A 26,108-nucleotide genomic window follows, 5' to 3' on the forward strand; every position below is an offset into this window, starting at 1 on the left:
TTACTGAAAGCAGAAGTTGATTGGTTCAGGGAAAAAAATTGCAGCTACATGAATTGATATGTAGATGAGTTTCCACAATTTGTCAGAAATGGCTGCTTATGATGTATGGTGAAATGTAAGATAATTCTTTCCTCTTCTGCCATCTGTCTACAATTTATTCTTTTATTAAGGAATGTATTGTAATTATGTTGTTTTTTTTTTTGGTAAAAGCAATACATATTACAATTTTGACTATATTATGATGCTCTCTTTTTATTGGTTTTTGTTTCAGTAGCTTTGGGGGTACAAGTGTTTTTTTTTTTTGCATGGATGAATTACACGGTGGTGAATTCTGAGATTTTAGTGCACCTGTCACCTGAGAAGTGTACATTGTACCTACTGTGTGGTTTTTTATCCCTAGACCCCCTTCCTCCCTCCCACTCTGAGTCTCAAAAGTCCATTATATCACTCTGTTTGCCTTTGCATACTCATAGTTAGCTCCCACTTTTAAGTGAAAACGTATGGTTTTTGGTTTTCCACTCCTGAGTTACTTCACTTAGAATATGGCCTCCAGTGCCATCTATGTTGCTGTGGAACACATTATTTTGTCCCTTTTTAGTGGCTGAGTAGTATTCCATTGTGTGTGTATGTGTATATACATATATACACGTGTGTATGTATACTATATATGTATATATATATGTATGTATATGTATAAAACACATTCTTTATCCACTCATTAGTCGATGGGCACTTAGATTGGTTGCACAATATATTATGATACTCTTTAATATATTTTATTTAACATTTGTATTATTTTAAAGTACTTAAATGCTTTTTAATTTTTGTCGATGTAATAGTTTAATACCAGTAAAATAAATTTCATTATTTTTCATGAACCATCTTACATGTTTGTGTTGCATCAAATGACGGCTAATGTCTAAAGTAAGAAAAGGCAATTAATGAATTATTCATCTGTACTTTTAGCAAGATACTTAGTTATACACAGGCTCAAATAAAAATCTTATGTTTAAATCCTCACTTTTAATCTGGGAAAATATTGGCTAAATATTGCTCCCTAACATGAATGCATGTTCAGTCAGGGTATCTGTGAAATTCAAACATATTTCATGTGTTCACTGCTAATATGGCTGTTAATTAAAGCAAAATTAGTGGGCTAGCTAACAGAAGTTAAAAAATATTTTTTAAATTTGCTGATTGTTTTTTCCATGGCAAACGGTTTCCATTATTTATACAGTATACAACACTTGTGCTCAGGCAACTGCCTGTAGTTTAGTTAAATTGCAATAGAAGTAGATCTGCTGGATCTTAAGATAGTCTTTCCAAAATATAATCAGTATGTTCTTCTCTGTTGGTTTTTGTGTTTTGAAATGACACTGCTAATGTTGGCATTATCAGCTTGTAAGCAATACTGCTTAGATAGTATATAAAGTTAGTTTTTCTAATTTTGTGCATATACACAAGATTTCCTTCAAATCATGACTGGAGACACATCCTGTAGAGCCTGAGCTGTTTATGATTATGCTACCTACTCCTATGGTATTGTGATGCCTCATTTTTGAAAGCTGACAACTTGATTGCTTTATATGTAGTTATTCCACAGCTTATGCCATGTTGTTACAAGTCATCCTCCTCCCTACTTATTTTTTTTTTATTTTTTATTTTTTTATTTTAGCTGTGTGTCAAACAGACCTGGGTTTGAAGCCTCACTTTAATTCCCTTAGTAGCACAGTGACTTTGGGAGCATTTCTAAACTTGGGAGTCTGTTTCCTCAACTATACAATAACAGTGAGTTTATGGTGTTTTATTTAATGACGTCATTAAGTGCTTAGTACAAAAAAGGTGTTCAGTAAAAATCTATTCAATGGAGGATGTATGTGTAATCTAGTTCATTAGCTACTTTTCAAGCTTTACTTTTTTTCCCCATTTTACAAATATGTTTTTATTGATGGGAGTACCTCAGATCTGATCACGAACTCTAAGAGGGGAAGGTGTTTTTTCTTGTTTAGCCACATGATTAGCATCACTAACCACTGTAAAGCATATTGTATATTGCCAATGATGTCTCAATTAAAAATCCACTGGGAACAAAGCCCCATTTAACAAAGTTGGCTTGAGCACAGCGATGATTGAGGAAATTCATTTACCCCAGTGTGGGAAATCCCACAAGGGAGCTGTTTTGCACACTGGTCTCATGTAGACTTGCTGGCTCCTGAATATTCTCTGAGAAGGGCAAAACCACCGGGAATTGTGCAGGCTGGTCATATGCAAGTACAAAGGAGACTGCCTAGGGCCTGTCAACTGTGGATCATCTCTGTCCTCATGCTACAGGCCATTCTGCTTGCTTCTAAAACAAGACTCCTTTATTTGGTAGGTTGGGTGGAAATACTGTAGAGGAAATTTGTATTTTAGAATAACACACCTCTCTGTTTCCTATATTAATTCTTTTTGTGGAAACAACCCAAAGATTGTGTCATTAGGAACTACTCTCTCATTTGAGGACTAGGCCATCTCATGCTATCTGGTAAAGATGACATTTATAGTCATAAATCAAAACCATCTGAGATTTTCCAGGGTCTTTCTGAAGGTTGTGAGAAAAACACAGGCAATTCCTTTGTATAGTAGTATTTTGTGAGGGACAGGGCATAGCTCTGATAATAGTTTTTGGTAATCATTTTATCTTTAGTTTTCTACCTATCAGTGGGCTATAGTATTTTTATGACTTCTTCACCCTTCTTTAGATGAACATTTGAGATACTTCCTTGTACTAAGAACTGCAGGCACATTTAGACACGTTGTGAGTCAGACCTGGCTTTTGCGTGCCAACTACTCCCTTCTGTTGTTGGAGTGTACCCAGTCCCCGCTCCTGCTCCCACTTCCCAGCCGGACTTGGTGTTCTTTTGAAAAGATGGACATGGATCCACTCAAACTTTGTCCCTGTTTTCATATTTTTGTTCTTTGTTTAGGTACTATGCTAACTGCTTTGATCCAGCTTTTGGCCAGAGTACGTGTGGACTATATTGTTCAAAAGTAAAATACTTCTGTTAATGTACGTGGCTTGTAGGCTTGTTTTTAGTTCCTTTTGACAGAATGTGTGAAGGTCAGATATGGTCTATACCTTCCACTGTGCCAGGGGCTACATAGAGAAATAAAATATAATAACCGCTAAAGGGAGGTTTGGATTCTACATTTAATTTGGAACTATAAGGCTGAAAAAGTGAAAATTTTGAAGAATGAGGATGGTATATTCAGATTCCCCAATTATTTTCTTTTACTCATCCATGTATTTTTGTCCCATCATCGCATCCTGCAGGAAACTTTCCTGGTACCCTTTGGCAAGTTATGGGCCCTTATGTGATGCCACAATACATGGTGTAGTCCACCTTCAGAGTTGAAAATTACAACTATAATTTTCATTTATTTGGATGATACTGTAATTGTGTTTTCCCTTGCTGGACTAGAAACTTCTGAATTCAAGGCCCCTGTCTATTTTTACTTTCCACCTGTGTTGACACAGAGTGGGTCTTCAATAATCATTTACTCCATAATTGGTTGAATGAATGTGTGAGTTCCAACTAGTAATGATCGGTGAGAGTTAATTTTTGAATTCAAAATTCTTGCCAGTGCCAAGACTTTGGGAGTGCCAGCACTGATTACTTCTGTGTCATTTTTCTAGGTAGAAGTAAATGATGGCTTAAGTATTTCCTATCAATTCTAATGACTATTTCTAAGGCATTTCCCTGTTCCCTTTATTAATTGACAACATCCAATGCAGAAGCTTCATTGATATTGTAATTTTAGAGTTGGGTATAAGTGATGAATTGATGCTATTGCAATTAGACTGACTTGAATTTATCTGTGAATTAGCTCATAAAAATGATTCTGTTGATCTTAACATTTTGAGTTTTGAGAAGGTTTTAATAGCATTTTGATTTATCTTTTAAAATTGACATAATTTTCATTTTTTTTGTCTCTGTGACATTCGGAGTGCAACTTAATTTGCAGTTTATCAATCTATCTATTGTTATTGTGGGCCCTTGTTTTCATAGGAATCATACTTTTAAATTAAGGTCTCATAGTTTCCTCAGTTCCTAAAGAATTACACAGAATTTTTTTTTTTTTGGCACCCAAATAAGTCAGTTACTGCTCTCCCAGAATTCCTTGTCTTTCCTTTCCTTTTTTGAGACTACTTGATATTAGAAATATGTCCCAAAGAGAAAGCAAAACTAATATTTTAATATTTAAAGTATTTTAATATCAAGGAAGTTAGCTGTTTTTGAGTTGATAACTTCTCCATCAAAGTTTAAAATGTTGCATAATTTATAAAGTATAATTTTGATGTCACTCTTAAAATGAAATTGTATATTAAATATTTTAGACTAAGTTTTTCCATATTTTATATTGGAGATATATATGTACCTGAAAAATACTTAAAAATGTGATGAGACAAATCAAAGATGTTTGTTGATGTTGAAAAAGGCAACTTATTATCTCATTTTTATTGGAACTGACTGAGAGTTAAACATTTTTTCTCATAAATTTACTTAGATATGTGATAATTTTATGGTCCAGTCTTATGGAATACATTAGTGTGCAGTTGTTCAAAATTGCTCCTCTTCTAAAGTGAAAATCTCATTCACCTAACAAAATAAAACTAGATAAATTTTTGCTCTCATACTGCTTTGGTGACTATGAACTAAGTAAAAATAGTTTTTAATAGGGTCATCTCATTGTTATAGGAACTCTGGATAACTAATCAGTTTGCAAAAGTAATGCCAAATGGAGTGAGATATGCCTCCTTTCACAGAAGTTGCTTTGCTAAGGAAAGAGCATACAGGGGAAAAAACTTTTTCTTCACACTTGGCTATTTAATACATTGCGTAATTGTTTTAAATTGATTTCTGATGAGTTGCTAAATATGCTGTACAAATTGAATTAAACAATTGTTGAAATGATAAAATGTAATGAAAGGTATTTGGACCAAAGGAGAACTAAGTTCTGGACCAAGTGCTGTGTAACTAGGACAAATTGATAGACCTCTCTGGGCCTTAATATTCTTGCCTGTAAAATAAAAGGAACAGATAGATGGTCCATTTTGTAACTCTAGGTCTGTGAGTGTTCTGGGAATAAATTTTATTTTTCTTGCCGTTCAGAAAGCTTACTCTTTCTGAGTTATTTCTTTTCAGTTAGGTGTGAATATCTCCTCAGGCATCTTCCATCCATCTCTTCAAGATTAGCTGTCTCAAATGTTTTTCCTTCTCTTCTTTACTGATAAATTTGGACTCCTTCTTGACACTGATGACAGCTTCAGTATCCTTCTTGTCACCTTGCAGACTTTAAACATAAAAATACTCATTGGTTTTAAAAGGGAAAAAAGTATACATTAGGACTATTAAGCTTGGCCTTGAAACATTTTCTATCTTTTATTAAATGTCGGTTAGCTGAACAGAATTCATTTTACAATGCAGAATGAGAAAAGAAGGGAGCTATATGCATTTGAGAATGCAAGCATTGTCAAATAAATATTTTAAATGCTTTCTTAAAGTGAGCACATACAGAAATACATTAAGATATTAGAAAGTGTTTTTGCTTGTGTACTACTAATTAGGAAGCACCTTGTATAGTTCCTCTTCTAAAATTGAAGTAGATTTTAAAAACCCATGTAATTTAATTGAGCTCTCAGTTCAGATTTTAGGAGAATTTTAACAGGATTTGGTTTTGTCTAAATTTTGTCAATTGTTTTTGTTAATCTGTATAATTTTATAAATGTCAAACTGTATTAGTCCATTTTCATGCTGCTATGAAGAAATACCCAAGACAGGGTAATTTATAAAGGAAAGAGGTTTAATTGACTCACAGTTCAACAGGCCTGAGAAGGCCTCAGGAAATTTACAATTATGGCAGAAGGGGAAGCAACCATGTCCTTCTTCACATGATAGCAGGGGAGAAAAGTGCTGAGCAAAAGGGGGAAAAGCCCTTTGTAAAACCATCAGATCTCAAGAGAACTCACTCACTATTATGAGACCAGCAGCATCGGGTTAACCGCCTCCATGATTAAATTACCTCCCACCGGGTCCCTCCTATGACATGTGGGGATTATGGGAACTGCATTCAAGATGAGATTTGGATGCCGACACAGCCAAACCATTTTACAAACCAATTCTTATTTCTTAAAAAGAGCTGATGTGATTCAACTGAATGTATTATGTGCTAATATGAACCAGTACATTAGTTGATGGAACATTTATTGAAAACCAGAGATTATTGGGATATTTTTGTTATATTTTAAGTGATTTCCTTTGAAAATAATTTTATACTTTTTGAATAAGAATAAGTTGTTTTGTTAATAATGATCAAAGGTGAGGGTTAATAGATGAAGAAATTACTGCATAAACTTAGGCGTATTAATCAGAAGACAAGGAAGTAATGTGCAAGGGCAGATTACCCAGTGAAGTTTGGCTCACATGGGGCAGTAACTTTACACCGTTGACTGCATTTTCAGGAATACTTTGAGCAAGAAAGATTAGATCTTGTCACAAACTAATCAGAAGTTTCTTGCCATAAGCAAAAAAGGTCAGTGCGAAAAATCATAAGAGGCTGAGTGACTTAGAGGAAAATGTCAGAAAACCTGGCTCTGCTTCTGGTTCCACATGGAATTGAATGAGTCTCTTTAAATTTGTGTTTGTTCATCTGTAAAATAAGGGATGTGCAACTGGGTGATTTCTGACTTCTGTTCCAACCTAACACTCTGTGAAATCAAGATCACATGTACATTTTTTTCCAAATTTCCAAAATTTTTATTCTTTGGCCTTTAGAGAGTGAAATCAAAAATCTCTCAATTTTGAATTTCTTTTTTCAATTGAGTTCTCTTTTGCTCTTCTGTCCAAAAGAATGAGTGTGTTGGTCTGTTGGACTTGAGTCAAATGAAAATGTAAAATAGGAAATTCACAGCAGTGTGCATTTGCTTGTACAGGTCTGGCTCATCTAAATCGGGGAAATATGGTAGAGTTTAAATTTATTTATATGCTAAAGAAGAAAGATGTGTTTGTTCCCTGAGTAAACGGTCGCTAAACAGCTTTTTGTTATTTTCATTGTAAAGATATATTCATCCTGATTGTAGTATGATGGGAAATGTTATTTTTTTGGATGCAGTCGTTGGGAAAGCATAAGGTATAGGACTCAACCCTTAGGTATATATTTATAGATTTCTTACTATTCTCAGTTAATGCATTTGCTTAATTACAGAACTTAGTCTCATGAGTAATCTTCTTAGGTATTAAAACTTGAAATATATAGGTTGGATACAGTTCCTTATCTAGAATTTCTGATTCTTAAAAGCTCTGAAAATTCAAGCCAGGTTATTTTGTAAATTTGCTCCAAACATATTTAGCGGTAAACCTATTCGAACAGACATGAGATTATATAAAGTTTGCCCTCTCTATAAATATCCCATACATTTGCCACATAGTGGGAGTGTTCATGCATCTCCCTACGGATATATTATTGTTTTCAATGACACGGTTTCTCACTGAGGGTTTTGTGTAAAATATGCCCTCGATTACTTTTCTAAAAAAAGGAAATTTCTGAAATTTGAAGCACATTAGGCCACCAGGGTTCATATCACAAACTGATGGTAATTAAAGATTCAGATAATGACAATCTTTATCATCATAAATTTTCCCGAAGAATTAGTATGTGAACATGAGAACATTGGTTTCTTACTCATTATCACTGGCAGTAGAAATACAATACAATACATAGTAATTTAGTGAGTGGTTCTAAGAAAGGTTGGAATTAGAATCTGGAAAAATGAACTATATACAATATGGAACGGAACCTTAACAAGCACAAAACATATGATAGTATTATCTGTAGAAATTACTGTATATTACTTGTAATTTTTAAAACCAGTTTTCTGTTTAAGTTATAAATGCAAACAATATTTTGTAATATTTGCTAAAAACGGTTCAAAGAAAGTCTGAATAGAAATAGTAGATATACCGACTGATATTTGCATAAAAAACTAATTAAAGCACTTCTTTGGAAACATTCAGTATATAGTTGACTAATTTGGCTTTAAGAACAAAGTATGACATGCAATAGCTTTGACTCAGCAGATAGTATTTTTTTCATTTTTTCCTTTTTTTTTTTTTTTGAGATGGAGTCTCGCTCTGTGGTCCCAGCTGGAGTGCAGTGGCGCGATCTCGTCTCACTGCAAGCTCCGCCACCCGGGTTCATGCCATTCTCCTGCTTCAGTCTCCCGAGTAGCTGGGACTACAGGCGCCCACCACCATGCTCGGCTAATTTTTTGTATTTTTATTAAAGACTGGGTTTCACCGTGTTGGCAAGGATGGTCTCAATCTCCTGACTTCATGATCCGCCAGCCTTGGCCTCCCGAAGTGCTGGGATTACAGGCGTGAGCCACCGCGCCCAGCCGTATCTTTTAAGTGTAGGAAATGAAACTGTGAATAGTTTTCACATAACAGTGCTTTTTTATTTCTCATCTGTGGTCATAGATGACATTAAAAATGGGTGAAAGGTCGGGCGCGGTGGCTCATGCCTGTAATCCCAGCACTTTGGGAGGCCAAAGCGGGTGGATTGCCTGAGGTCAGGAGTTTGAGAACAGTCTGGCCAACATGGTGAAACCCAATCTTTACTAAAAATACAAAAAAATTAGCCGGGCGTGGTGTTGTGTGCCTATAATCCCAGCTACTCGGCAGGGGAATTGCTTGAACCAGGGAGGTGGTAGTTGCAGTGAGCCGAGATCGCGCCACACCACACTCCAGCCTGGGTGACAGGCTCAAAAAAACAAAAAAACCAAAACAAAACAAAAAAATGGTCGAAAATCTTGCTCCTGACCTAACAGATGGTGCCTATTGGAGTCTCTGATGGGCAGCTTGACTTTTAAAAACTGAAAATTCAAACTGTTAGTACCAATAGTTTTTTAAAAATACTTTTTTCTCTTAAAAAATCTTTTTCACATTTTAGAATTCTTGATGAAGTAGTTTTTTAAAGCCTCCTAAATGATGTCTTGATTTATTGACTTTAGCTAAATACCTTTAAATTATCAATTTTTGAAAAACTACATGAAGCTATAGATAGCAGTATTTATGTCAACTAAACTATACTCAGGGACAGAAATCGTGGTTGAATAATTTAGAAAATAGTTATTCAGTTATTGACTCACAACCTCACAATTTGTTGTATTAAATTGTATAAAAGGGCAATTTTTCTATATCTATGGTAAAATCTAATGTTTTTACATCATATTCAAACTTTTTTTTTTGTCATGTGAGGCTTCATTTTAGTATTTAATATGATTATTTCCTTCTTACCAAGCCAGATTCCCTACAGTTTCTTACAGATCTGGTTCCCCTACTTGTTCATCTTTTCCTTAAATCTGTAGCACTTACTTGTTTCTGGTATGTTCTCAAATACTGCACACTTCCCTCCAAAAGCATAACTTAAGTTGTCTTGTCTTATGTATAGCATTTCTTTATTTTCTTCATAACGTGAACAGTAACTGATAACTTTACTAATGAGGAAGATGAATTTAAGTGATATACTTTGTTATGAAAAATACTTTTGGAAGCATTTAGAAAATCCTATGATTTAATGTTGTTAAATATAAACATATTGAAAGAGTGATAAAAAGGCTTTTAACATTGAGCTCCATCTTCCTTTTTTATGGAGGTTTTACTTCAGATTCCATTTGGATGTTTATCTTCTTGTCAGTTGGTATATGTGAAATCTGTATTTTATTATGGACCTCTTTTTGGGGGGTAGGATGAGCGTTGGGAAATCTCATGAAGGAAATTTTATCTTTTCCTTCTCTTCATGATTCCCCAGCCCTTTTCAGAAAAAGAAAGGGGAAAAGGAGAAGGAAAGGTTTGTGTGATGGTGTAGGAATGTCCAGTTCTTCATTTGCTTTGGCCTGTCTCTGGAGAACTAAAGTCATGAGGATTAAAGTCGATAATCATATGTTTAGTCCTTCATGATAACAAAGGGCAGGATGTAGGTGAATGCTTTGCTGGAAAAGACATAATCATTTCAAACAAATTAATTTGTCAGTAATATATTTACTGGTATATAAAATTGAGTCTGTTTTCCTTTTTTATGTCTTTAGAGCTATATAATTCTGATCTAAATTGCAGATGTCTCCGGGATGGCTAATATATATTTTCTATCTCAAATTGATCAAATAAATATTTGGTGCTCTCTTGTTGTCTGCTTTTCCCCGAAGTCTGTACCCTGAGAAATTTCTTCATTGACTTATCTGCAGCTAAAGATATGTTTATTTTTAGAGATAGAGAAGTGAATTTTTCATGAGTATAGGAGTTTTCTCATTTTCTTCAGTGAATTCATAGTGTCAAAATCAAGGAGGCCAAGACATGGATTTACTCTTTAACCTGCAGTGCCTAGAAAGGGAAGCTGAGACAGTGGGATATTTATGCCCATCCTAAAATTCAAATCATAACAATATTAAAATATGCAGAATAATATATAGTTATAATATCTAGTAATAACATCACTATAATAGAAATTCGTCATGTGCAATGTAGGGTATGTAGTGACTGGAATAACATTTTTATAAGATAGATTGATGCTTGCTTCTCTTGTGAGTTAGTACTGTACTATAATAGGATTCTGGTGTACTTTTGTTTGGCTTCTGGGTAGCTCCCCAAACAGAATGTATTTTAAACATATTTGCACGGCCTACAAATATTGACATTTCAAGACTTTGAAGTGCCCTTTGCTGCTTGTTCAGATTTTATAATCAGTGTTGCAAATATCAAGTGTAATATTTTCATGATTTTGGGCTTGTTGAATTATAGATAAATGCACTTGAATGCTCTGCACATAATGTATACATGGACAATGTGACTCCTTTGTTCTAATTTTACATTATATGGTACAATCAAATTTTCTTAGAATGACTTCTTTCATGCAGACACATCATAGGCCAAATTCTAACCCTTAAAATATTATATATGCTGAAAATCTGTTTCTGTGAGTGAAAGACAAGTATTATCCATCTCTCCTAAAATCAGACTTATAAACAGACTTAAGTTAATTGGATTCAGGTTGTTTATCTTTGATAAGATATAAAATACTTTTTATTCTGCCATTTTTAAGAGTCATTCAATGTCCCTGACAAGGGAGCTATACATATATTTTGAACATCTCTTAGGATGCAACCTGCATATATATTGAGCATCTGGGACACAACAGTGAATAAGATACATAGAGAAATACGATCTAGTGGGAGAAAGAAGCATTAATCTGATATTCATCCAAATTACAACTAAGAAAAGTTTTAAGTTGGGGTTGGTATAGGGCTCTATGAAGGGGATTTAACCTTATCTACGTCAGGTAGGGCAGTGGGGGTGGAAGCTGGGGGAGGGCTTAAGAAAGTAAAAATGTAAACTAATACCTGAAGGATTAGTAGGATCAAGCCAGGAGATCTAGGGGATTCCCCCCGCTTTTATTAGTGAATGTATTCTCACTTGAAAGATGGAATTTATGTTTTGAATTAAATCTAATGGTGTCGCCCGTAAATATGTTTGATTACTATTAATAAAACTGATTCCCCAAAAATTAGAAAAGGAAGGCAAACACCATCAACAATAACAACAATCAATGAACCAAGAAACCTCCCTCCACCCACCGAAAGCATACCCTGCAAAAAAAGTTAAAATTATAAATCCATACAGAGAGTAATTTGTGACACATTGATTTATGTCCTTAGAGACACTTTTCTGTGCATCTGTATGCATTTGAGTATGCATTGTTCTTAACAGAGATGGGGTTATAGCCTCATTAAGCTAGTTTTATGTCTCTTTTAGTGGCTGCAGCATCTTTGTAATGGTACAGCATCTTTGTAATGGATATGCTATTACTTAACCAATGCCTATTTGTGAACATTTTAGTTACCTCTAACTTTTCAAAACCCAGAAGTATTTTAAGCAAAGTCTACTGTGTTTACAAAGTTGACCTAATCAGTTCAGCACCTAAATTAATCTGAAATAAGGAGACATTTATTTATGGATACCAAAGATTCTTTGCTTATGTTTGCATATTAAATAAAGATGGTTCAAATGAGCATTTGGAGGTACAGGCATTTAACTTACTGAGATACATATTCTTTAGCAGACAAAATTTATTTGTAATGCCATGAACAAGAATCACTTACATTATTACCAGTTTTCTATAACTTATGCCCATCATTCCAATGGAGAAACACCCAAGATCTTTTCTGCCCATTTTCGAGGTTTTTACAGTTTTTCCTTTAGAGTTTCTCTCCTGTGATCATAAATAATTTCCAAAGGTAATTCTTCATCCAAAACCAAACAAACAAAAAACCTGCAGTGAGAGTATTCATTAACCATATAGGCTTCCTGGAGTTTGCAAATCTAGAACCATGATCTGTTGAGCAGCTACTGATCAAGGTGATAAAATTAACTTTTCCTCTGAAATTTTCATAAGAAAGATGGGATTTGACTTTAAAAAGTGCTGTCTTGAGGCTAGAAAAACAAAATGAAGAAACTCTCTCCACCTGATTTTTATCTTCAGTACTTATGTACATAACTGGTGAATTTCTTTCTGGTTGAGGCTCCCAAAATTTACTAAGATTCCCGTTTTGCCAGAAAGTGACCTTCCTCACCATCTATAAGTCTGGGACCCTATCAGCTAGTTCTTAGGCCAGTTTTCTTGGGAGGGGTATGTAGGCATTTATTCCACATATAAAGTCATTCCTTGTTCCTTAATAGTTGCTTGCTATTCCTGATTAAATGAAAATTATTTAAATATGATACTCCAGAGATAGCCTTGGTTACCAAATAGAGTTATCCAATGACATTCTGGTAATAAAAGAAGAGATATTCTTATTCAACCTGTGAAAATAACTATACTTGCCATGAGAATAAGGGCACTCATTAGCAGTTTCTGAATTCTGGAGTAATCAGTGAGAGTCATATGCTGTTTTAAAATGTTTATTTTAGTTTAGAAAAGCAGCGTCCACAAAATTCAGAATTAAATATAGCTTAAAAAGAACTTCTTCATATATATGTTAGAAAATAGAATATTAAAACAGTATCAACAGTATCTAGACAAATAGCCACAATTGAATGTCCCTCACCAGTTATTTAAATCTTATGTAGTTCCTGTTTCATTGGACCTTGGGTCAACATTCTATCTAATGCTTCCACATGAAAAGTCTACATTTAGAGCTTAGTTTGGACATACATTCAAAATTGGCATTGTAGTCATAACTGTCTTGTTAAACGGCCACCTTTACTTTGGTAAAACCATACACACTGTTGTCTTAGATTTTTGTAACTGAGGCTTTTAGTTACATATTCATTGGCTTAAGAATGAGTTGCATTTGCTAACTAAATACTTACTAATCAAAATATGTCATCAAAATATGTCAGATTTAAGCACAGTGCCCTTATAATTCAAATAATTATACTTTATACAATCTTGTGAGAACAAAACATTTTCTGAAAGCTTAATGAATAGTGAAAGGCTAACTGATTTTAGTAACCACTTAGAAATACCATTCTGGAGTCTATAAAAGTATTACTATTGCCCTCTTTAGTTGCTGTTCTCCCAAAAGACTGTATCCAAAAAGAAACAAGAAAAGCAGTGGATAGGACTAGGGCTTTCCAAATATAGCTTTACATACATATTGTATTTAAACAAAGTAATGAATCAGTGCCTCTGAAGGCCTGAAATAGCATGTAACCGCTAGGGGAAACATTGTTAAATCATGAAGAAAATGACTTTATCTTCGGCGAGCAGAAAAATATTAAAACCTGTGCGCTTGCAGTTTTTTCTTGTGTAATGTATAAATGTCTAATTTATTACAGTTGTTTTTAGGTCATGACCTAAAATTTATTCTATAAAATTTATGAATATTACTTGAAACTCTAAACAAATCACTAGTGTGTATTCACTACATTAAAATAATCAGGTAAAAATCATAAAATTAAATCAAAGCTATATGTTTACATTCAGTTTTTAATGCAAATAGCTTATAGATGCTTACACTGAAACATCTCAAGTACTTTAACAGGTCTGCCTAAAATTAGGATGATTTCAGTTGTAAGAAACAAAAATATTTTATTTGGCTTAAACCAACTGTGTCTAATCTTTTGGCTTCCCTGGGCCACAGTGGAAGAAGAAGAATTGTCTTGTGCCACATATAAAATACACTAATGCTACAGATAGCTGATAAGCTAAAAAAAGAAAATAGCAAAAAAACCTCATAATGTTTTAAGAAAGTTTACGAAATTTGTGTTGAGTTGCAATTCAAAGCCATCCTGGACTGCGTGTGGGCCACAGCTTGGACGAGCTTGGCTTAAACAGTAAAAAGGATAGTTATTTGTTCATGTAATAAAAAATTTATTATTGATAATGAGACGTAGGCTTAGTTTACATCAGGGCTCTGCCTCTGTCTCTGACATTTTCTAAGCTCCACATTTTTCTGTATCAAGCACATTCCTAGACCGGCTTGCTTGTGGGTGTGAGAAGGCTAACCAGCAGAGACCAGAGCTGTCTGCTTCCTCATTCACATCTAGGAGGAGCAAGAGACTTCCCACAGGTATTGAATCAAAGTCCCAAGCTCTACTCTGAATGGAGCACCCTGAACCAACAACCATTGGGTAACTCCTCTTTCCTTCCATTGCAGGGCGATCTGTTATCCTGATGGCTTATCCAGTCATTCAGTCTTCCTCTCCACCTGGGAGAAGGGATTCTCCTCATGAAAACCTTAGGGCTTCCATATGAAGAGGGAGAGGAAAGAGTGGAATGGATATTGAGGAGGCCTTTGGATGTCCATTTATTCTGTATGGACATATTCTGTATGGATGGGGGTGGGGAGGGAGTTGAGAAATCATTTTTGTTGATCATCTCCTCTCGCTACATAAGCTGCATTCTTCCATATTTCATCTTCCTTGTAATCCTCTTCACAACACTAGGGGAGTAGATATTATCAATCCAAATAAGCAGAAAGGAGTTAGCCAATTTAATTTTCTGAGGTTTATATTGTAAAGGCAAAATTTAATTCAAGCCTATCATATACTAAAGTCTGTGCTCTTTCTCCTGGTTGTAAAATAATTCTTATTTACACAATAATTTTGTAAGGAAGGTTATTCAGACTTGGAAGATCAATGGGTATATATATATACATATATATATATATTTTTTTTTTTTTTTTTTTTTTTTTTTGAGACAGAGTCTTGCTCTGTCACCCAGGCTGGAGTAAGGTGGCATGATCTCAGATCTCGGCTCACTGCAACCTCCATCTCCCAGGTTCAAGCAGTTCTCTGCCTCAGCCTCCCAAGTAGCTGGGATTACAGGCACCCACCACCACGCCTGGCTAATTTTTTTGTATTTTTAGTAGAGGCGGGGTTTCACCATCTTGGCCAGGCTGGTCTTGAACTCCTGACCTTGTGATCCACCCTCCTTGGCCTCCCAAAGTGCTGGGATTACAGGCATGAGCTACTGTGCCCGGCCTGGGTTTATATATTTTTAGTAAGCATTCATTCTACATATATTAATAATGTTCCCACTATGTGCTAGGTAGATGGTAGGTGCTGGAAATACAACAGGAAGAAAACGGGTGCCTTCTACTCTATGGATTTAGCAGGGGAAGCAAATATTAATAAGTAATACAATCAGCCATATTTACAAACTGTGTAACTGCTCCGCAGTAAGATCTGATCAAGTCTAGGAAAGGTCATCAAAGTTTTTTCTTAGGAGATGACATCTGAATTGAGAACTGAAGGATGAGACTGAGTTAACCAGGTCAAAAGGAGGAGGAGGGGAGAGAGAATTCCAGGCAGAGGGAACACAGCATGCTCAAGAACTGAAAGGAGTCTTTTTTGTTGGAGCATAGAGAGAACACAGAACAGTGAGGCAAGACAAAGATGAGATGCATAGATAGGGAAGGTCTTGTGGGGGCTTTAGGTGCTATTAAAATTGTGTTTGAGCATGGCATGGCAGCTCATGTCTGTAATCCCAGCATTTTAGGAGGTGCTTGAGGCCAAGAGTTTGGGACCAGCCTGGGCAACATCCTGAGACCTCATCTCTACACTAAATTTTTTAAAACTTAGTGAGGCATGGTGACTTGGGTCTGTAGTTCTAGCTACTTGGGAGGCTGAGGTGGGAGGATTACTTGTTCCCAGGAAGTTGAGGCTGCAGTGAACCGTGATTGCGCCACTGCTCTCCAGCTTGGGTGATAGAGTAAGACCTTTTCTCAAAAAAAAAAAAAAAAAAAAAAAGATTATATATTTGATATTCCACAAGAAATTAACTTGAAAAGAACTTATTTTATTTGCCTTAAATATTTAAGATGCTGAGGGTTGTATCATACTATCAAAGTTGTCTCTAAATATTTATAGTGTTTGTTCCCTTTCCTTGACAAAGTCTTAATTCAGCTATAGAGTTATTCAGTCATATTTAGTTTTTCCATCTTGGTATGCGGTGCAGATCATTTATAGCCTCTTTAAACTTTTTATGACCACTTAAAACTTGAACTTAGATATAAAACAGTGAAGGTAAAAACATCTACATGTTAGTGAATATTTATCAAAAGAATGCTGAATTAGTTATAGTTACAAAGTGTTCAGTAAAGAAAAGCTCAGATATTAAACTTTCAGGATGCAATATGGAAATAATATTTACATAATTAATTTAATCGAGGTGTTAGTGTTTGATGACTTGACATGCTCTATCTACTATTCATATTTTATTGGAATTGTATTTTTGTCCTTTTATTTGTAGTCATGAGTAAAGAAAAAGAGAGAAGCACAGCTTTATTTAAATATGTTGTTGTCTTTTGCATGGAACTAAGGTAGTGTAAAAAACCATTTTTCTCACTTGCTTTTTAAAATATCATTATAAAGCTTGCATCAATGTTACTAATCAATGTCAGACTTAGTTCTCTCAGGTTCCTCCCTGTTGAGAAAATAGCTTACTTAGAAGTCCAAACATTTAACTTATAGTGTAATATTTAAGCATAGAAGTTGCTGACTTGGCCACTTCCCTAAAAATCAAACAAACAAAAACATTACTTTTGATCCTGTTACTTCACTTGCTGAAAGTATAACTTAAAAAATTACCAAAATAAGTTTTGAAAATAGGAAAATATATTATTGAGAAACTAACTTAATGTTTGTTGGGCAAGAGTCTTCATCCTTTTACCTTAGTAAAGGGTAATACGTAATTTATTTCATAGGTGAGAAAGATTGTTTTCTTTTCTTTTTTTTTTTTTTGAGGTGGAGTTTCATTCTTGTTGCCCAGGCTGGGTGCAATAGCGTGATCTCAGCTCACTGCAACCTCCACCTCCCGGGTTCAAATGATTCTCCTGCCTCAGCCTTCTAGTAGCTGGCATTACAGGTGCACACAAACATGCCTGGCTAATTTTTTCTGTTTTTAGTAGAGACAGGGTTTTGCCATATTGGCCAGGCTGGTCTCGAACTCTTGAACTCAGGTGTGATCCGCCCGCCTTGGCCTCCCAAGGTGCCGGGATTACAGGCGTAAGCCACCACCCCTGGCCGCGTTTTATTTTCTAGAATGAGAACTTAGTGTTCTTGTCTTCATGTTGAGTGGTTCCGAAGAAGGGAGGGGGCAGATATTGTGTGCAGTAGTTAATATAATCCTATTTTTGGCAGTTTGGCTTAAAAACAAATACATTTGTTTATTTTAAATAATTCTACCATTAATATCTTTGTGGCTAGTTTTTTTCCCCACTCACATAGTTACATATGTTTGATAGATTTCAAATTGTGAAATTGTTAGATTAAATTAATAGAACAAAGCCCCAAATGGAGTGTGGGTTTATGAGTTCTGTGCAGCAAGTAGATGAATTAATCTTAGATTACAAGGACAGATAGTTCCTTCTTCCTGGGTACAAGGAGAGGAGTATGAGCTTGTAGGTGGTTGGTGGGAGACAGAATAGAGGGAATGCCTTGAGGAAGTAACCATATGATAATCTCTCTTAATGTGGAAAGAAAGCATTTTGATGAGAGTGAAAGGGTAGATTGTTATACAGTGTTGGAAAGCTGTGAAAATTTGCAAAAACAACTAAGAAGAAAAAGTAAGGGGGTTTATGAAGAATGGGTTTCTCAGGTTACTGAGCAGAGTTGTTAATAGATGATACTGGGAACCACATGTCTGTAGGGCACCAGGCCCCTTAGTTTCATTGTCCTTTCCAGCAGCATTCAGAGCCCAGGTCCAGGAGCTGAGCATGGCAAATATGACCTAATCTGCAGTTTGGAGCTGGTAGGTCAGGTAGTCTGCAGGGGCAAGGTAGGGGCTGCACATTGAAGGAGTTGAAGATGCTGTGGAGAGAGCAGTTAGGTATCTAAAATCATGGGAAGATGAAAATGAAGCTCAGAGGGACTGGTAAAGACACAAAGAGTGAATGCATTGTTTAAGGGTGTTAGAAGTAGGAGGAAAGGAGTGAGAGCTGGAAAATTATAAAATTGTGGTTAGAAAGTGGGACATGGGGGTTTGAGATTTTAGAAGGGGAGCCATTCACTCCAAATCAAGCTTCAAGGTATAGCCATTTGGAGATTTGGTGAGCTAGAGGTAAGGGAAACGAGGCCATGGGACTATGTGCAGCTTAACGTTGTCCAAATGGATGGGAGTGATGTCAAGATTTTTGGTAAAGAGGAAAAGAAGGTCCTAGAGTTCCCCAACCCTGGATAAATGACAAAAATATTGTAGCTCATAGTGGTGAAGAATGAGGATGCTGTAGCTGATTGACCTGCACAATTTGAAAATGTTTTTGGAGGGTGAAATGATGATGAACATGAAAGTGAATGTTTTGGGAACTGAATGGCATTAAAGTAGCAAAGGTGAGCTTCTAGCATGCCCTAAATTACCTTCTAGCTTGAGACACTAGAGTTGGGTCTGGAGGTGGGTAGTGGGACAGCATCTCTTTCACTCTGCAGCACTTGAAGAGTAAGGAAGACAGAATTAGTAAGTGCTGGAGTGAATTTTCTTCTAGAAAGCTCCATTGTGTCTGGGGGTGAGATGTGGTCTCAGGTTTCAACTGCTGACTTGCAAGTGAACAAAGACTGAGACCTAACCAGGCACGATGGCTCACATCTGTAATCCCAGAGCTCTGGGAGGCTTGAGGCCATTGCATTCCAGCGTAGGCAACAAAGTGAAACCTTGTCTCCAAAACATAAATAAATAAATAAAATTAAAAATTAATTGATTAAATAAAATTGAGACCTGTACTCCTAAGCATCTTAGCTGGGGTAGAGGATTGTTTGTCATGTGCAATTTTTTGTTTCTGCCTTTTGCTTTTTCTTATTTAAATTCTTAAAGCGTGATCTAACTGGGAGGGATAAAAGATACGAGGATGTAGTTTATTGGAGAAATTGTTTTAAATGTTAGCGGGCAAGTAAAAAGGTAATGTGCAATAAAATACTGGTTTTTACTTGTTCTGTCAAAACCTCTGGGTGTTGTTGAAAAAGCATGAACTGAGGATCCAGGAGTTTTAAGTTACAGATGGCAGTTATGGGCCCTGCTTGTAAAATCAGATAATGAATTGGTGCATCAAAAAACTCTTTTAAGTCTAAAATTCTTTCATGTTCAAGCCTAAGTTTCAATCTTTATTACATACGAACTACCATCTTCCACTACTTTTGAAAGACTCTTCTTAGATCCATGAACTTGGGAGTTCAGACCAAACTCTATCTGTTCTTAGCTCATTGCAGACATTTCAGAAGGAAAAGGATGGTAATGGAGTGATTGGGAAGTGTAGATACAAGAATGACCTTATTAAATGGTTTCAATTATAGGACTAAACAAATATATGAACAGAATACAGGATTAGGTAGATATGGAACAACTGACAGCTGCTCTGGGAACTCCTTTAGAAGGTTGTTGGCTATTGGGAGATGTCTTTGGTTGGGCCAGATGCTTTCAAAGGAAAAAGAGGTGAAAGTAACTATTTTGTTAGAAAATTATTGAGGTGCAGTAAAATAATTTTTAGATTCTGGTTTCAAAGTTGTGACTTTAAGAACCATGCATCACGCTGTTCATATAATATATACCAAACACATATTTGACTGACATGAGTTTCTCTGGCAAAGCACCTCAATGTAATTAATTGTAAGTCAGCATATCCCAAAATTCTGAAGGCTTTTTTTTTTCTCTGAATAGGAATTCAGAGCTTGCTCCAGGGATGTGAGGACAAAAGATGAATATGACTTTTAAAAGGAATTCAGAACTTGCTCTAGATTTTGCTTTCTTCTTATGTCCACCTTCTTTCACTTTCACTTACGTTTCTTGACAATATTTTCTGCCTGCTACATGGTATTTATTATGTACAGCACATACTAACAGTACTCTGCAATCTACTTAAGCTTTGCTCTTTCCACGTTTTTTTGGTACTACCCATTAGATCCTTGAGCCAATCATCCATGTCTGTTTGTACTAGATTGTTTCCCTTAGAACTCTGTAAGTCACAAAGTGAAACTGATTAGAATTTTACAGTCCTGGTGATTTTCCTTCTGGTATACCACTGAGAAAATGCTGTCACACAAGGGGCTAGTGAATCATTTTGCAGGATTTCTGTTTGCTATTTTCTATTTGAAAAATTAGGTATGTTCACGAACATGGGAATGTCTCCTAATATCATGAGGACAATATGACCATAAAATAAAATAATCAGTGTTGGTTTGGGTCTCAGATAAATGTAATATATTGTACTTTTTAGCAAATTGAGTTCCCCAGAGAACATTCATTCATGTAAATTTCAGTCCTATAAATTTTAATTGCTTGTACTGGAAGCTGACTAAAATTACTCAGCACCTGCTGTTATGTGTCTGGCATTGTCCTGGGGTCCTTGCACCTGTTAAGCCATTAAATCATCACAGCAGGCTCTTAAAGTAGGTATGGATTCTTCCATTTTACTAAATAGAGATTGAGTCTGTGAGTGTTTAACTAACTTTTCTTATGCCTCCCAGCTAGTAAGCCTCAAAGCTGCATTGGACTCCTATTTGTCTGTCTTGAACTACAACAGGCCCTCTAACTGGAGGTAGACAAAGGAATGAATTAAGGCCTCATTTTGGATTCAGACATTGATTTAGATGAAAAATGAAGCCAATTGCCATTGGTTGAGATGGTTAGCTGTTGGGAATTAATTCAGCTTAGTACTGAGTATAATCTCTGGCATTGCCAAGCTTCTGTCACATAGCACTGCCAGATCAGAAGAGTGCCTTGATCATCAGTTTTATTTCTCCATAGTACCATTCGACAGTATAAAGGAATGGATCACAGGAAAATGATTTCATATGGGGTCATAGTGTACATTTCCCCCAGCTTGTTTGGGGCACCATTGTCATGGATATTTTATCTTCTAATGTTTGGCATGTTGATTCAGGGCCGTGATTTCCAAAGCTGCTCTATTGGCTGGAGTCCAACATCTGCCATTTGTTCCTGCATTCTTATTCCCAATACATACCTTTTCACTGATATTTGCTCATATTTTACTACTATGATAGCTTCTTAATCTGGTCTCTCTTTTCTTCAATCTATCTTAAATATTAGCTATCAGAGTACATTGTTCAAAATACTAATGTGCCTGGAAATACTGTTATGCTTCATACTCTGATTCCATTTATGTATTCTTGAAATGATAAAAAATTTAGAGCTAGGGAACTGGTTAGTGGCTGTTGGGCTTAAGGATGCTTAGGTGAAGGGAGATGGATATGTCTCTAAAAAAGGTAGCACAAGGGAAATTTTTGTGTGATCAAATAGTTCTGTATTTTGTTTGCTGTAATGGGTATGTGATGCACATGTGAAAAAATAACATAGAACTATACTCAAACTTTGCACTAATGTCAATTTCCAGGATTTGATATTCTACTGTAGGTACATAACGTGTAAGCAATGGAGGAAACTGGGTAATATACATGACACTTTTGTACAGTCTTTTCAACTTTATGTGAGTCTATATTATATAAAAAGTAAAAAAAGAAATACTACTTTGCTTTAAAATGTTCAAGTTCCTTTGTCTGTCATATTTATGTATCATATTCTCTGGTTCCCTCTAAATTAACCATCCAAAGGTGTTGCCTCTGATATATATATTTTTTTCTGTTTAAATCTTATTTGGCATTAACACAATGTTTGGCTCATACCAGGTTACCAAAAAGTGTTCCTTGAATTAATACTGGGATTAATGGTTTTAATCCCAGTGCTTTAGACGGCTGAGGCAGGAAGATCACTTGAGGCCAGATGTTTGAGACCAGCCTGGGCAATATAGCAAGACCCCTGTCTCTATCAAAAATAAAATAAATTAACTGTGTGTGGTGGTGCAAATCTGTAGTCCAGTCTACCCGGGAGGCTGCAGGGGGCAGTTGTTTGACCCCAGGAGTTTGAGGTTACAGTAAGCTGTGATTATGCCATTGTACTCCAGCCTGGGCAACAGAGCAAGACCTCACCTCTAAAAAAAATTTTTTAAAAATTGAAAAAATTTGCTTTATGAAATAAAAATGTATCAAACTTGGTCTGATTACTAATTGTACTTCTTTTCTACTCATCTACTTATTCAATTGTGGTTGTTTTTTTTTTTTTTTTTTTTTTTTTTTTTTGTCTCTGCCTAATCTCTTTCCAAGGACTGAGCAGCATGCCAGGGATTTGACTGGTGGAGTTGGGAACTCTTTTCTAGGACTTAAGACTCAAATGTCATAAGGGCAAGATGAGCCAGGGAACCCAGGGTATAAGCTATGCTGACTCATGTTCATCCATTCATTCAAATTTATTGAGATTTGTGTTATAGCTCAGTATATGATCTATCTTGATATTCTGCAGTTATAGTGTTCTATGAAAATCAGTTTCAAATATTCTGTGTCTTTAATTTTTTTTTCTTTTTGGTCTGGTTCTGTTAATTACTCAAATTATGATTGTTGAGTTGTTCATTTTTCCTCTATTTCTGTCAGGTTTTGCTTCATATATTATGAAGCTTTGTTATTAGGTACATACACATTTATGATTGGTATGCCTTCTTCCTGACGAACTGACACGTTTATCATTACAAATGATCTCTTTATATCTTTAGTCCTCAGTCTTCTGATGCTTATTGTTTGCATGGTGTATCTTTTCCATTCTTCACTTTAAATCTGTATGTGTCTCTATATTTAATATGGATCTCTTAAAGATAGCATAGACCTTGCTTTTTTATCCATTCTGGTAATCTTTTCCTTTTATTCAGTGTGTCTTATTCCATTAACATTCAATGCAGTTATTGATATGATTAGATTCAGGCTCTATTTACTTTTTTGTTTTCTATTTGTTCCTTCTGTTTTTTGTTCCTCCTTTCCTGCTTTCTTTTGGATTAAATGATCCAAAATGATTTTTGGAATCATTGTATAATTTATCTATTAGCTTTTTAAGCAGTTTGGGTGTGTGTGCATGTACATGCTATAGGGATATTTCCTTAACTTTTCTGATAGTTATTATTTAGGGTTAATATATCATTTTACATCATATGAAAGGATTTTGCAACTTCATTTTACATAATATGCAAGGACCTTGCAACTGTTTAAGACCATCCTACCCCTCCCTGTTACAATGCTGTAATCATATGTATGTGAAGTGCTATAATTTTACTTTTTAACAGTCAAATGTATTTTTAAAACATTAAAAAAATAGTGTTTTATATTTACAGTTTTTGGTGCTTTTCATTCTTTTGACTTTCCATCTGGTATTATTCATCCAGAAGAGCTTTGTTTAGGACTTCTTATACTGCAGGTCTGCTGGGGACCAATTTTCACAATTTTCTTTTATCTGAAAGTTGTTTTATTTTTCCTGTTTTTGGTGGATACGTATATATAATATATGGGCTGAATAGAGAATTCTGGCTGGACAGTTGTCTCCTCCCCTCCCCAAAAGTCAACATTGGTTCTTATCACTGTTTCCTTGTGTGTAATGTGTCGTTTTATTTTTCTCTGAGTTCTTTTAGAATGTTTCCTTACATTTGGTTTTCAGCAGTTTGACTGCATGTACCTGGGTGTAATTTGCTTTGTGCTTTCCTGTTTCAGATTTTCTGAGCTTCTTTATTCAACACATCTTTGTCTTTCACTCAAATTGGGAAATTTTCAGCTCTTCTTGATATTTTCTGCATTATTCTTTCTTTCTTCAGCCTTCTAAAACTCTAATATACAAATGTTTGCTCTTTTGCTAGTGCCCCATAAGTCCCTGATAGTCTGTTTTTGTTTGTTTCTGTCTTCTTCAGATTGGTTTTTCCTTTACATCCTTAGGTATACTTATGATAACTGTTTTAACATTATGGTGGGCTAATCCCAACACTTGGATCTTCTTTTCTCTTGAAAATAGGTTACATTTTTCTGTTTGTACATATATTAAGTGATTTCTGATTATATTGGATTCACCTTGTGAATGATACTTTGTGTAGATTCTGTCTTCTATATGTTCCTTTAAAGAGAATTAGGTTTTTTTGTCTTAACAGGCAGATAATTGGCTGAACGCAAACTAAAATTTGACTTTTCTGTGGCAGGTGGCAGCTTCACTGATGCAGTCAGATAGCTAATGTTAAACATGTGCTGTGTGTCATGCACCAAAGTAAATGATGACACTGCAAATATAAATAGACGTAGATCTTAACCTCATGGGGCTTGCTATCTAGTTGACAGGGATAGAAAAATGAACAAATAAATATGTTCAATTTTCATATGTCATATGAGATAAGTGCATAGAGGCAGCGGGGTTACTGAGAAGGGAGTTGTGCAATTGTTAAAATCTAATTTAAGAATTATTTTGAAACAACTCAATCCTTATGAAAATAGACTAAAGTTTGTTTATATGTAAATGTGTGTGCGTGCATGATGAACGATTGATAATATTACTTATACTTCCATTATATTTTGTTAATTCTTCTAGAAAAAAACCAACATTATCAAAAGTACTTCATATTTTGGGGAAACTATTAAAAATGTTTAAATTCTTGGGTGCTGTTCTAAATAACAGAAATACTTTTTTGTTAAGAAAAGATGATTTGAGGAAATCTGAGCAAAGAAAACAAATGATCATATAGTAGGAAAAATAGACCTTGCTGAAATAAAAGACCTATCTATACTAAAAGAAATATCCCTTTTGGGAGAAAGATATTTCAAAACTGTTAGACTAAGACCCATTTAGACTAATGGAAAGTATATTTTAAAAACCTGTAAGTTTCTTATGGTGGATATAAAAGTGTTTTTCTAATCTGTTTTGGAAGTTTCCTGTTTATGCTTACATCTATATAACTGAATGGGTAACATGGGTTTGATTTGTCTTTTATAAAAGCCTGTTTACCTTAGCAGTAACTTGAGCCTTTTTTTGTTGTTGTTTTAACAGTGTATCCTACTCAGTACATGTATCTGAAGATTACCCAGGTATGCTTTTCTCGTTTTATTACAGATATTCATATCAAGGTTCCTTTGAATATTTTTTTCTTCTGGAGATGTAAAACGCATATAAATATATCGAGGGGTGAAACATTGGTAGAGGAAGCCTTAAAGCTGTAGAAGAATTCTGCTTACTGCCTGCGAAGCACATGTCTTACTCTGAGACACAGTGCAGAATCAAAATAATTTCCCAATGAAAAGTTCTTTAAAGAGCCCTATGATAGTTCCAGTCTGTACATTTACATCATTGCAATTAAAATAAAGAGATCAATGGTCTAATTGTTAGTTTTGAACATCATTTGGCCTTTCATAATGTAAAAATAATAGGTAACATTTATTTGTTTCAGTCAGTTTTCTAAGTGTGCGTGTGTATCTATTTTTTCTTTTTAGTATTAAAAAATAGCAATTAGTTCATAGTTTGGTATGGAGATAATGTAAAACTTACTTGTTTAGCATTTAAGTATTTTCTGCAGCAGTTTGCATTAAGCATTTAACCATTTTATAAGATCGTTACATTTGAAAATACTTTCTTAAATCACAAACTTCCTTACAATTATTTTGCTATGCTCTCCATATGTTTTAAGCATAGTATTCTATAAAACTATTATACAGTTATACAATGAAGTTATTCATTAAGGCTATGCCTATTTTTAATAGTAATACAAAAAGTGTTCT

General features: G+C 35.1%; 1 protein-coding gene across 5 annotated transcripts in view; it reads left to right on the plus strand.

The window, feature by feature from the left end:
- Window positions 1-26,108, plus strand: part of PARP8 (poly(ADP-ribose) polymerase family member 8) — a 178,316-nt gene that overhangs the window by 62,595 nt on the left and 89,613 nt on the right. For all 5 annotated transcript variants that reach the window (XM_054488212.2, XM_054488210.2, XM_063664806.1 and 2 more), the window contains one exon: window positions 25,384-25,421. In XM_054488212.2, coding sequence (XP_054344187.1) covers window positions 25,384-25,421 — 38 coding nt within the window. The remainder of the gene's footprint in view (window positions 1-25,383; window positions 25,422-26,108) is intronic.

Source organism: Pongo pygmaeus, chromosome 4, assembly GCF_028885625.2.
Source record: "Pongo pygmaeus isolate AG05252 chromosome 4, NHGRI_mPonPyg2-v2.0_pri, whole genome shotgun sequence".
Lineage (NCBI taxonomy): Eukaryota > Metazoa > Chordata > Mammalia > Primates > Hominidae > Pongo > Pongo pygmaeus.